Source organism: Lepidochelys olivacea (genome assembly GCF_965140295.1).
Source record: "Lepidochelys olivacea isolate rLepOli2 genome assembly, chromosome: 1".
Taxonomy (NCBI): Eukaryota; Metazoa; Chordata; order Testudines; family Cheloniidae; genus Lepidochelys; species Lepidochelys olivacea.
Genome location: NC_140411.1, coordinates 202,669,391 through 202,682,795, shown reverse-complemented (window position 1 = coordinate 202,682,795; position 13,405 = coordinate 202,669,391). Strand labels below are relative to the sequence as shown.

Below are 13,405 nucleotides of genomic sequence, written 5' to 3'. Positions count from 1 at the left end.
CAGTTGAAGTCAATGGGAACTGCGAGTATTCAGAATGGCTGAGAATCAGATCCTAGGTTAGTGCCGCTCTGATGTATACGGATTTCCAACATAGTAGATCTTGTGCTCTCTCTCTCTCTCTCTCATATACACAATTTTTTAAAATTGAAATAACTCCTCCCACCCATCACCACATACACACAAATATTTCTATTCATATTAGTTTTAATTAAATCTGGATCGTTATAAAACCCAGTTCTAAACATCCCTTGGGTTGGCAGTCGCAGAAATGACAGGAAAGTAAGGGTTAATGGGGCTAAACCCCCTACGTAGAGACCTAAGAGGCACAAGGAAGAGTCTCCAACTGAGAATTTGGACTACACTGAAAATGTGTAAGTGCAGACTGCAGTGACCCCTGGCAACCTTCTCTGCCCTAATGACCTTCCAGGTGAAGCACTGAAAAAACAAACTGCAGCCCACAAGCTAAGATCACATGCAGAATTGGTTTCATTCCAGGATATGCTATTTGGGGGCTGCATCGTGCCCTTGCAGATGGAAAGACTCAATGATCCAGTGGTTTTATCCCCTTTCTCTATTAGATCTTGTGTCGACATCTCACGTCTTTATTTTAAATGGCTGTTTAAAGAGACATGGTTAAAGCCCAAGCCCCAGATTTCAGCTTTGTTTAGGAAAAAACACAAGGATGTTCTCAGGGGTTATAAAGTCTTATACTAGAAATGGTTTCATGAAATTAACCATTTCTGGGAAAATAGACACATTTTAAATATATATGTAATTGAAATTCTGAATTCCTCCAAATACATCAGAATTGGAGCATGTTAGAACCTGAAATCTATATTGGTTTTCTGTCTGCGATGAAGGAAATTCAACGAGTAAATGAATATCAGCCGGAAATTACAAAATAATACCCCCAACATTCTAGCTTATTAAAACTAGGAAAGAATTTTTTGATTTAAAAAAAAAAAAAGGGGGGGGGGGAGAGAGAATTTTTATCTTGACAGCATCCCAACATTTCCAAGTGGCTGCCGGATTTTGGGCTCTGCAGTTTTTGACACCTCCCCCCAAAAATGAAGCACCTTAGCCCACTATCGGGCACTATCGAAATCTATGGCCCAGAGTTGAACTCACACAAACATAAGGAACGTGTATATTTGCATTTTAAACAGGAGTTGTATTTCAGGATGAAAATTTGAGGTTCATCATTCTGAATATTAATTAACAATTATAATTTGATGTGTTAAAATAACATTCCAGGTTGCAAGCAGTGGAATTTTTTCTCTGGCCTATCTGTCTGACAGTCCCAGCAATGGATTCACACCAGGAGGAGCATCGGGAGTGCTTTGTTTGGTCAAAGACATTTTGTGATGTTACAAGGGGTTAATCCCTGAAACAAGGCAAGGATAGTTATCAGAGCAATAACAGCTCACTCCACACCACCAAGTAGGTTGTGTACTCACCATCTTGTCACGTATTGGCTTTCAGGAGAAAGCCTAGAAAAACAGGTAGTTTGGGACTTTCCCTGAAGATTTAGGATTATTAGGACAGCTACCGTACCTGTCAGCATAGCAATCCTCCACATCAGGTCCCAGCCTTGCTATTTGTTGGACAGCACCATTTAGTTAGTGGGGTGGATGCATTTACCATTGTTGGGTTTTGCAAATGAAAAGGAACTGTAATTTTGTTGCCTGCATTCTGTACTTTTAAGTTATTATTTATTGTTTATGTTACCATAGCACCAAGGAGTGGCAGAGGAGTGCTCTCTGGCTTTGCAGTCGGTTGTCATTGGGTGATTTGGCCCAGACACAGGACATTACAGAGCGAGTCAATGTGCGCTCTTCCCTAGAGACGGATTTTCAGAAACCTAGGACATCCCAGCAACAAAAGCAGGAAGAAACCAAATGTTGCAGATAAGGCACATCTGATTGCAAGGGTGAGTGACTGTCCCCATGGGGTGAGTGGGTGTACTTGGAATGCACTGTTAGGTAACTGCTCAGCGCAGTCACAAATTCACCTACAGAGCGTCAGTGATGGAAACATGGAAGCAGCATGCATGGTGGTACCTTCCGATGCTTCACAGTGTAGTAAAGGATGGGGGCCCTGCCGTCGTGTCGCGGTCTCCACACCAGCTCGTAGCAGTCCGTCTTGGACGTCCTGGGAGAACTGAGGATGATGGGAGCCTCGGCCGGAGACACCTGCCCTCTGTTAGTCACGCACTGGAGAGATGCTTCCAGCGCAGTAGGCTTAGGCCTTTGCAGCATGGCTTTCTCCTTCAGAGCCTTGTCGCTGGACGGCGGCGTGGGGGACTGAGCTGAGCCTGACCTGGAGTCTCGCCATGACTTCATAGTTGTTCCTGAAATATGAATTGCGGGTGGAGGGAGTGGGGACAGACAGAACAAATGCCATTTTATATCACCAGTAAATGCAGAGATAGTAAGAAGCTACCTCAATCCTCCTGTTAGCCCTGGTGCCATGAACCTTAGAGGAACCATACCCAAGCTTCCCAAGAGCTATTAGGCTGCTGCATCCATTTCACTCTGTCTGAACGACGTTCTCCATCACATATACCTATAACACACCCCTCCATCTCTCCCACAATAACAATGGGGCACATGGACACCGGGGCTGATTGCAGAGAGGGCAGCTTCCTATAGCTCTGTAGCACCTCTTACCACAGACAGGCCCGGTGGAGCCCCACACCTTCCTGTGATGATAAAACTCAAAGGAGACAAGTGGCACTTGTTGTAACATAGCCAGCTCCTACCAGGAGACATGGAGATCCTAGGGTGAGGAGCCAGCTGGGGGTGCCCTAGCAATTTGGAGGTAAGCTGCTAGAAGAGCAGGACAGCTGAAACACAAGCAGGACAGAAAGGAGGTATCAGCCCTTTCGTACTCCAGTGACAAAGCCCTGGCTGGGATGATTTAACTGGGAATTGGTCCTGCTTTGAGCAGGGGGTTGGACTAGATGACCTTCTGGGGTCCCTTCCAACCCTGATATTCTATGATTCTATGATTCTATTTGTACGTTAGTCCCTTGAATTAAAGCACCAATGTCTGCGGAAAGGTAACTTGTGAACTCTACTGAAGACTCACCAGGCTGGGCAGTCCTCAGGTGCACCATGGCTTGTGCACTGCCAACTTCATTCTCTGCCACGCACTGATATATCCCGTCATCCTCAGGCCCCACACTCATCACCCGCAGAGCCTTACGGGACAGCCGGAACCGGTGGTTGGAAGAGAGAGGCACGGCATTGCGCAGCCACATGACCGAGGGCTGGGGGTTCCCTCGCACCTCGCAGGTGAACTTTGCACTCTGACCCCAGGGGATGATCTGCTGGGACAGCTCCATGGTGACCTCGGGAGGTTCTGTCAAGCAAAAACCATGAAACAACAACTTGCTTTAGCTCTACCAGAGAGCACAGCACTACCATGACTGGTCATTCGCTTCTAGTAGAAAGAGGGGTTGGAAAACTAAGCCTCAACGAAGAAAAGTCCTCCTTCTTGATGGGGTCCCCCAGGGATCCACCCTGTCACCCCTCCTCTCCAGTCTCCACAGAAGACCACTCAGTGAGGTGGTGAGATGCCACATGTCCAGTGTCAATAGTATGTCAATGACACACAGCTGTGTATCCCATTTTTCCCCAGTGCCACTACAAGGGTGTCCCAATGCCTACACGAGAGCAGTGCCTGGATGAAATACAGCTGGCTCAAACCAAACCTGTTCAAGTCCCAGCTAATGCCTATTAGGATACAGATATTCAGGCCTGTCTGTAAAGGCCTATACTTTAAGAATTTAGGTATATGTTGATCATTTAGCTAGTAATAGAGGTATACAAGAAAGAACCTGTGTAAGGGCCTTCTCTCTCTGTGACAGTCTGAGGCCCTGTTCTTAGGCCAATGCCTTTGGCTAAGCAGCAGAGGCAGCCATAAGCTGGGAAGTGCACGGTCACATCCTCACATTCCAAACTAGTCAATATGGGGCTGTTAGGAAGGTGATCTGATCTATCATCTCCAGAGAAAGGGAAGAGCCTAGAAGATGTAAAAGGAAATTTAGTTTGATAGTTTTCTGTCTGGTAAGAACTCATTTATCAGTAGACACAGCTGGGAAACCCTTATGTCTTTATAGATGTAGTTGTGAAATCCTCACTTCTGTATTGTTTTGTCATTATAGTTCCCACTTTGCTGTTGTTTATTTGCATGGTCTCTGTCTGCTGTATAATTAATTTTGCTGGGTGTAAACTAATTAAGGTGGTGGGATATAATTGGTTAGCTAAACATGTTACAATATGTTAGGATTGGTTAGGTAAATTTCAGTAGAATATTGGTTAAGGTATAGCTAAGAATATTACTATGTAAATTAGGGGCAAGCAGGAAGTAAGTTGCGATTCGAAAATAAGGAAAAAGGAACTTGGATTTAAGCTTGCTGGAAGTTTACCCCAATAAACGTCGAATTGTTTGCACCTTCGGACATTGTTGCTCTCTGTTCATGCAAGAAGGACCAGGGAAGTGGGAGAGCGAAGGAATAAGCTCTCTAACAATGCCTGTCGGAAGGGGGAAATGCTTTGCGGAATTATCTGGGACTTCTCTTCCTAAACGTTCTTCCCTCAGATGGAGCCTCCTTATCCACGGACTCTGAAGTCTGCTAGGGTCCCTTCCCATGCAGATTTAAATGTACCTGGGAAGCGCTAGATACTACGCTAATGGGTGCTATAGAGTACCTTAAGACAGAATATAAATAATTAAATTAAATAAATAAATCAGTGGAACCTGTGGGTGAAAGGGGCAGGCGATGGAGTCCCCAGGGGTAAATCCATCACCTCACGCTAAAACTGGCGCTAAAGACACCAGCAAGGAGTGTGGTTCACTTCACATTATAATGGAGGTGGGGCAGATATTTCTCCCTGAAACAGGTGCTACGAGAAAGCTCAGGCTCTGTCTGGGGAGATGGGAGGAAAGCTGCAGCAGTACTCACCAAACACCTGAACGTTATAGAATATGAACACGGCTCCAGCCTCGCCCACCCCATTGTCAGCCATGCAGCTGTAGGTGCCGGAGTCTTCCTCGCTGGTGGCGTCGATCAATAGGTTGCTGAGCAGGAAGCGGGTCTTGTTGTAGCCAGAAATACTGGAGCCGTTCTTGGCCCAGGTGACCCGGGGAGGCGGGATCCCGCTAGCCACACATTCCAGTATGAGGCTTTGACCTTTGGTGACGATGATGGTCTGAGCCTCCGGGGGATAGATTATCCGCGCCGCCTCTGCTGCGGAGCCTGGTGAAGTGGGAGAAGAAAAAGAATCAGACACTGCAGCTCCTACAAATGGGAACAGTGCCTTGTACAGAGCACTGACCTGGGGCAGCGGCACCCCAAGAATGCTTGCTTCCTCCAGACAATAGGACAGATGGACACACCATACAGGCTGAGAAACTTGGTAGTTCTTATGGGACCAATGTGCAGAGGACCCAGTCAAGCAGTGGAGTTCAGAGCCTTGCTCCCAGGTCTACATGCTCTTCAGAGGGTGTAACAATTCCACAGGGCAGCCGCATGCGCATGGATGTGCAGCACAGAGAACAGACCGTTCGACCTTCTACTGGGAAAACTACAGCCTCCCACCATCTGCTGCAAGGGAAGTTTTCCAGGAGCGAATACTGGCAGTCTGTACATAAAGCTACAATAATAGAACATGGGGGCTGCACAAGTAAACACTCAACAGTCAAGAGGTGCCAAAGATAACGTCGCACACGCAAAGGGGGATGGGTTGGAGGGCAGGAACCCAAAATGTTTAAGGGGAGGCATCTTACGTCGCACACGGAGTCTGTCACTGGAGACGGAGGTTTTCACTTCCTGAGTCACGGGGTTGTAGGCAGCACATTTGTACGTTCCTTCATCCTCCTGGCTGGCATTGACTATCTGAAGGTTCCCAGATGGCATGATCAGGTAGTTGTCTGTAAGGGAAAAGAAGAGAGGAACTTTCTCTGTGAGGAGCTATTCTACCAGCCAGATAACATCTCAGGAGTAGGTTCCAAACATGCCTGGGCAAAGGAAAGGGAGAAGGTGGGCAAAGAGGAGGGAAAGAGAGCTGGATACATCAGCATCTCAGGCAGGGTTCTCCTGGAAATAAGCTGATTCAGTCTCAGAATCGGGATAAGGAGAGAACTGATTTGGGGAGGAGGGAGATGAATGGACCTTCTGGTGAAGTTAAATGGTAACAAGTACAGATGGGCTCAAGTGGCAACATTCAGACCTGGATTTCAAAACTTCCCAAGGGTTCATAGGGGTTCAGAGCCGGGGCTTTGGTTCTAACCCATCTCAGTCACATGGGCGAATAATTCATTTCAACAAAATTAAATTTAGGATTTATTCAACTCATGCCCCCTCCTTTTTCTCTTTGCAAATTGTTGTTGAGCATGGCTCCCTCAGGCACGGCTGCCTGGGGACATCACAGAGACCAGGCAGCAGCTCAGAAAGGAGCAGCTGTGGGGGAGACATACATCAGGCAGTGGGCCGAGAGGGCTTATTCTCTGCAAAACTGGACAGCTAGAGGGAAGAGTAAAGGCAGAGCCAGCGGATATGGAGACGTGACAGAGCTCGGTGGGACAGAAGCACTGGGTAGCAAAGAGAGAAGAGGGACCCACCCCTCCCTGAATGCAGCTCACCTCTGGAGGCCTCCAGCCACTCCTGTTTCACACTGTAGCGCACCTGGGCTTTGGGGTGGCTTTCGGGCAGGTCACATGCAATCACAGCTGTGTTCCCTTCATCCACTTCAATCACATGCTGGCCATCAAATTTGAAGTCTTTGATCTCTGTTAAGAGGACAGTAACAGTAAGTCTTAGCACTGGAGTGGCAAATTCAGGAGTTAATGGAAAGGAGTAAATAAAACCAACCAACCAAACAAAAAACAACAACAACCTGAGGTATATTCAGTACATAAAGTTGTAATTCAGCTAGATTCCAAAGATGGGGAACAAGACTGCATATAGTTAACACTGGGCCCTTCTATCCTATCCTTAGGACTTCAAAGAGCTTTACAAATATTGATTCGGCTTCCTGACACCCCCATGGAGCAGGTCTTCCATGTCCATACAGATTAGGTTGGCTGGGAGGGATAGCTCAGTGGTTTGAGCATTGGCCTGCTAAACCCAGGGTTGTGAGCTCAATCCTTGAGGGAGCCATTTAGGGATCTGGGGCAAAAACTGGGGATTGGTGCTGCTCTGAGCAGAGGGCTGGACTGGATGACCTCCCGAGGTCTCTTCCAACTCTGATATTCTATGAATGCACAAAGCTAGTCACGCTCTGGATCTTGTTTGTGGTGTGAAGAGTATCCTCTTCCTGTTGTCTGACCTTTACCACCTCAGGTTTGGAGTCAGGACCCAGTTCAGTGCATCTTGGCAATGGATGGTACTGAAGAGGTGCCCTCAGCGATGAGGGGAACTGGGCTGGTGTCAGAACGCCGCTCCTTTCTATCACCTACTAGCTCCAAAAAGGGCTCAATCAAGAAACTTTGCAAATAAAATGCTGTGTATGAACATGAGAAATCCCAGCCCAAAAAGGTAACTTACGGAGCAACTGAAAATTGAGATTCGAAAGGTAAGTGCCATTTCAAACATAACTGTAGCCGTGCTGCCTAGAAGCTACCACAAACATTGTGAGCTGAGCCTGTGCAGACAGGGTTCAAAGGCTAGGTAAGACAGAAGAGAGGATTACATCATGACCCTTTGACTTCGCCTGAACACCTCAAATATGGTTAGAAAATGACATCCGTTCTCATAAGTGGGGAGGACGGTCTTGAACTAGAAAATGTGGGGGCTGTGAGGATTAATTCATTAATGTCTGTGAGGTGTTTTGAGATCCTCTGATGGAAGGTGCTGGAAATGGGTAAAAATATTTGCTGCCCAGATCTTCCTCCTCTGGATTCAGTTCTACCTCTAATTATGCATTCACTGCTCCTACTGACTTCACTAGGAACTTGCTGGGGTGCATCTGAGGGAAGAATTGTACAACTGTGAAAGACTCAAGTTGGGTTCTGGGTTCTCCCTCATCTCACATGTCCTCAGTGACATTGCCATCTCTGGACAGCTGCTGTGCACCAAATCGGGGGTGGGAGTGGGCAGAGCTTTCTTAGCTGACACCAGGGAAAGGCAAAGAGCAGGATCAAGTGTGAAGGTTACTATGGACAATGCTTTGTGGATCTAAACTAACTATTCAGCCCCTGGATAGTATGGTGATGAATGCTATGCATCCTCTCATGCGATACATCCCAAACAGATGGATTAGACCAGTGACTCTCAGCCTTTCCAGACTACTGTGTCCCTTTCAGGAGTCTGATTTGTCTTGCGTACTCCCAAGTTTCACCTCACTTAAAAACTACTTGCTTACAAAATCAGACATAAAAATACAAAAGCATCACAGCACACTGTTACTGAGAAATTGCTTATGTTCTCATTTTTACCATATAGTTATAAATCAATTGGAATATAAATATTGTACTCACATTTCAGTGTATAGTATATAGAACAGTGTAAACAAGTCATTGTCTGTATTAAATTTTAGTTTATACTGACTTTGCTAGAACTTTTTATGTAGCCTGTTGTAAAACTAGGCAAATATCTGGATGAGTGGATGTACCCCCTTGGAAGATCTCTACGTACCCCTGATTGAGAACCACTGGTTTAGACAGATGAGAGCATAGTAGTAGATAGATAGATTCGAGAGATTTAGAAGGCAAACTTTGGGCGTAGAGGGGGAAAAAAAGATCTTATTTCAACTCGCAGACTTGAAAGATTTGATCTGGAAGCAAATGGAGAAGAATTAATTTGGAACAGGAAGGAAAAAGTCATTTTCAGAGTCCACTTTTGTGACCACAACCACCACTTCAAACTCTTCCATTGCCTGAATACTAAGTATCTCCGCGCAGGGAATTCTTGCTCGAGTCAAATGCTTGACAGCCACAGGCTGGCTTACCACTAGATTATTATTGTGTCCTAAGGTTCCCCCATCCCCAGTTTGTTTGGGGAGATGTTGGAGGGGATGGGGGGGTCACAGAAAAAACAGAATGAAATTGGTCTCTACATGCAACTATTCACATAAAAATTAAAATCAGTTTTAAAGATACCGGAGAGGAAGAAAAGCTCTCAAGACTGGCTAAGAACTGGACTTTGGCCAAGTTCCTTTGTCTGCTGAACCAGTTACCCACACCATGCCCTGAACATACACCACATTCCTGAGGGCTAAAAAAACCCAACAGAGGATGCCTTTAAGAGAGAATGAGAGTACCAGACCAAGAGGAATAGATCAGGTTTCAAAAGGGAAGGCATTTGACGTGACACCTGCCTGCTGGTACATTTGAGAAATCCATTAGGAGAGAATGTTTTGACAGAGCTATTCACGCCCCCCCGCCCCCCGCCAGTACAGTCCTCCACCTTCCTTCTCCCCTGCTGTCTATGTTCTTCCAGCTGCACTTCTCAACCAGCTCCACATGAGGCAAAGAGTTAGAGGCCATAATGGAAACATTGCAATGACTGTCTGCTAGTCTTTATGAGCTGACTGACCCCTTCTCATCAGAACCTGCTCCTCCACCACCCTGCACAGCTGACCCTTCCTGAAAAAGCTCAGTGACCTCAGAGACACACCAGCTAGGCCATTGCCTCACCATGGAAATGTCTCTGTAACAAGACTTTAGGACTCAGATGAACTCAGTATGAACCATCTACACGTTGCTCCTATTGGGGGTGGGGATGGAAAGCAGGAAAGTATCTCTCTCTCTCTTTTTTAATACTACTCAGAAGACTCAGAGCAGATAGCAAGGTGAAATGGCCTGAGTCAGGTAACGCTTCAGGTCTATGCCAGCCACTCAGAAGCTGAGAGCAGCAATGCAGCTGAGTCTAAGACAATTCCAGTCCCAGACTGGTAGTGGCAGGATTGCCAAACCCACAACGTCAAAGATTAGAAGATAAACAAAAATAAACCGAGGAGACCTATTTCCAAACCCATTCCTAGTGCAGATGCTCCTGTAAGCCTATATGTGCACTACAGCATAGTAGCATTGAGAGCCAGTGCATCTCAACTCACTTATAGGGCAGGGAGATGCATCTACTATAGATAGCCCTTAAACCAAGTTTGGGAACCAACCTGTTTGAAAGTGCTTTAAACAAAGTGCTAGCTACCCTGGTTCCTGGTAACAGTTTGACCAGACAGTGTGGATGAAATCAACCCATGCTTTGACCAACTGCAAGTAAACTGGAACATGGCTCTTCTAGCAAATGTTTGCAAGTGTTTCCTGAGTCCTGCAAGCCCAGCTCACAGGAATGTTAAAGAGATGAACATTTATTTCAGGAATTTGGTTGCAGTACCTGCTGTGGGGTGATGCTACGTCTTTGCATTGGGACACTACGTCAAGTAGGTAGTGGCACTGTGTTTTGAGGACCCTGCATCTTCAGCACCTTGCAGCAATATGCTATGACATTGCAACAATACTTAAAGTTGCATCTTACATAGCATGACCTCGCATTGACACTTCTTCAGAGTGGCATGACACTGCATTGAAACGAGACCACATTGCCTCTTCAAAGCATAATGTAACAGCAACACAGTATGACCTACACCACCACGACTTTGCGCAGCAGTGTGCCATGATCACAAACACAATTATTTTCTTCCTTGGAACCAATACAAATCCAAGGCCCGCACAGCCTCAGGCAGCTCAGAGAGCAGGGATCAGAAGAGCTCGTGGATCGCAGACTACACATGACCTTCCCTTGGCAGACCGGGAGAGTGGAAAAATGTGTTTTCATTCTCTGGGATTTATACCAGCTCTCCAACAGCAAAGACAACTCTGGCTCCAAGGTTCTCCCACCCACAGTCCTGGAAAAGTGACATGAAATTTCTCAAAACAGACTTTCTGATTAAAGCAAGATTCTTCTTAATTTTAAATAAAAACCAGCTCCCTTGGCAATGTACTGAAAAACCTTCCCAAACGCATTCGTTGTCAGGCGTGTTGTTTAGAGACGGTTCTAGTGCCCAGATTCAAGAAGCAGGGAGGGAGAAGGTTGAAAAGAGAAGGAGAGGTTTAGCAATGTCATAACAATGATTTGCAGCGAACGTGCTCAAGACTTCAAGAATTTCTTGGCATCATTCAATTAAAAATAATAAAAAACAGGAATAAGAGTGAACTTCAGAAACATGATTAATCCTTTAGGACAAGCGGAGAAGGGGAGCCATGTTTCCACTGAGTATTAAAGCCAGATGAAGGTTAACTCTTAACATGCAGCACATTCTGTTCCCCTGATAATGAATGTTACCCTGGGGGAGGGGAAGGGTGCTGTGTGTTTTCTCCTCTGACACTTGATCAAGGGATTAAGCTGGAAGAGACACAAACAGAAGGGGGCGGAGAAAAGGAGAGAAGCAGAAGTCTGCCTGCCCATATCACACATACTTCTCTGATCATCAAAATATAAACGAGCATCAGGAAAATTAATGTGCACCCTGGTGGTCTGAATTAATCACGGCCAAATTACGATCTCATTGCCAAGGCCCAGGCTCCAGCAGTGCTGGCAGGGGTTTATATGAACACAGAGAGACCCAGAAGAGCAAAGAGGCCTAAGAGCCAGTGAGCTTGGAGAAAGAAAGAGACCAACACCTCAGATGCAGAGCAGCTCACCAGTGAACATAGTTCTTTAGGACACGGAAAATAACGAGATTTCTGCAATTAGAGAGAGTGTTTCAGACACTGAGCTGAGTGTCTAGAGGGGAAGGATGGTCCTGAGGTTAACACATAGATCTCAGAGTTGGGACTCCTGGGGTTTATGGTTGCTTGTGCCACCCACTCGGTGTGCAGCCTTCAATGAGTCGCTTTGCTTTAGTGTGCTTCATTTGCCCTCACCTATAAAGCGGGGATAATATCTTGCTGCCGCACAGGAGGGTGCAGAGCCAGAGGCTGGTGAGACGGGCAAGTAGGACACTGCACCCCATATTCTTCAGTGATATTATGATATGATTATGGCATAATGATGATGCATTTTGTACAAGACAGGTCATGTAGGTGTCATTGGCAAAGTTATGAGTTGCTGAATAGGATTATCCTGTTTGTATGCATGTATCATTTTTGTATCTAAAGTTAGGAATATTGACTATGTATCTATATTTCAATCGTGCTTACTCTGGGTGACACCCACAGCTAGCCTTTCTAGTACAACAATGAAGAAGGGCGGGGATGCACGACTCTATGAGCTTACACTGTACAAATCCCTGTGCAGTGCCAGACAGTATAATTCTGGCTTTATACTCCAGAGGGGGTGCATGCCTGGGGAGCTGAGAGTTACCTTGGCTGTAGCCCTTCTATTATTGATTCATGCAGTGGCTGGTTAGAGCGCCTGCATGTAACTGCAGCTGGGTGTGTCCCTACCTGGGTGAATGCTGTGGAAGTGTAGGACCAGGAGCGGGTCTGCAGCTTGTCACAGCAGCACAGTGAGAGACGGAGCCCAAGCTGGTGGGTCAGAGGGCTCAGTGGTACCCCAGTTCCAGGTGGCACCCCGGGGGGGAACCCGTCATAGGATGGTCTTGAGGTTAACACATAGATCTCAGAGTTGGGGCTCCTGGGGTTTATGGTTGCTTGTGCTACCCATTCGGTGTGCGGCCTTCAATGAGTTGCTTTGCTTTTCTGTGCTTCATTTTCCCCCAGCTGTAAAGTGGGGATAATATCTCCCTGTCGCACAGGCAGGTGCAGAGCCAAAGGCTGGTGAGATGGGCAAGCATCAGTGGGGCCCTCCACCCCCAGACCTCCAGGAGTACGACCCTTTGATATCACAACAGCTACTCTGCCAATCCAGGGAAGAGGGGTATCCACCCCCCCTTCCTCCCTGCATCTCTCAGCCCACCAGCCTAGTCTCTGGGGGAGCTGAGGGTGAGGAAATGGGTGGGAGTGGAGAGAGCCAAGAGCAGTGATAGGGGAGGCGGTGGGGAGCCATGACAAGCAGACAAAGGAGAGAGGCACCAAGAGAGGAAGAGAAGGGAAAGATAAGGAACTTAAAGCACGGGACACAGAATATATTATTTTGACTATCAGTTATTCAAAAGTTTAATGCCAGATTGTTCCCGTAAATGACCATACCCCACAAATAATGTTTAGTTGTATCTGTAAGTGGCTTCCACCTAGGCCTTTGGAGTTCAAACCTGCCTCCCCTGGGGCACGTGTTTGCCCATGCGCACTCACAACCTACATACAAACAGGTCTGGCAAACAGAGGGGAAGTGTGGTCATATCTGGGCTGAGGTGCTGCTGCAAAGATAGTGCCAGCACCTACCTGGCCCGGCCCGGTGGGGGTGTCACGTGAGCTGGAGGGACCCCAAGGACTCCTTTCTGCAGGCAGGCGAGATGGGGAATTTTGAGACCAGCAGAAGCTGCAGGTGACAGCTTCT

At 46.8% G+C, this 13,405-nt stretch overlaps 1 protein-coding gene across 6 annotated transcripts in view; it reads right to left on the bottom strand.

Annotated features, from left to right (window-relative positions):
• The window catches only part of BOC (BOC cell adhesion associated, oncogene regulated), an 81,564-nt gene that overhangs the window by 15,159 nt on the left and 53,000 nt on the right, over positions 1-13,405 (bottom strand). For all 6 annotated transcript variants that reach the window (XM_084652191.1, XM_084652192.1, XM_084652194.1 and 3 more), the window contains exons 4-8: positions 6,649-6,795; positions 5,794-5,937; positions 4,970-5,263; positions 3,091-3,363; positions 2,061-2,350 (exon numbers count right to left, since the gene is read on the bottom strand). In XM_084652191.1, coding sequence (XP_084508317.1) covers positions 2,061-2,350; positions 3,091-3,363; positions 4,970-5,263; positions 5,794-5,937; positions 6,649-6,795 — 1,148 coding nt within the window. The remainder of the gene's footprint in view (positions 1-2,060; positions 2,351-3,090; positions 3,364-4,969; positions 5,264-5,793; positions 5,938-6,648; positions 6,796-13,405) is intronic.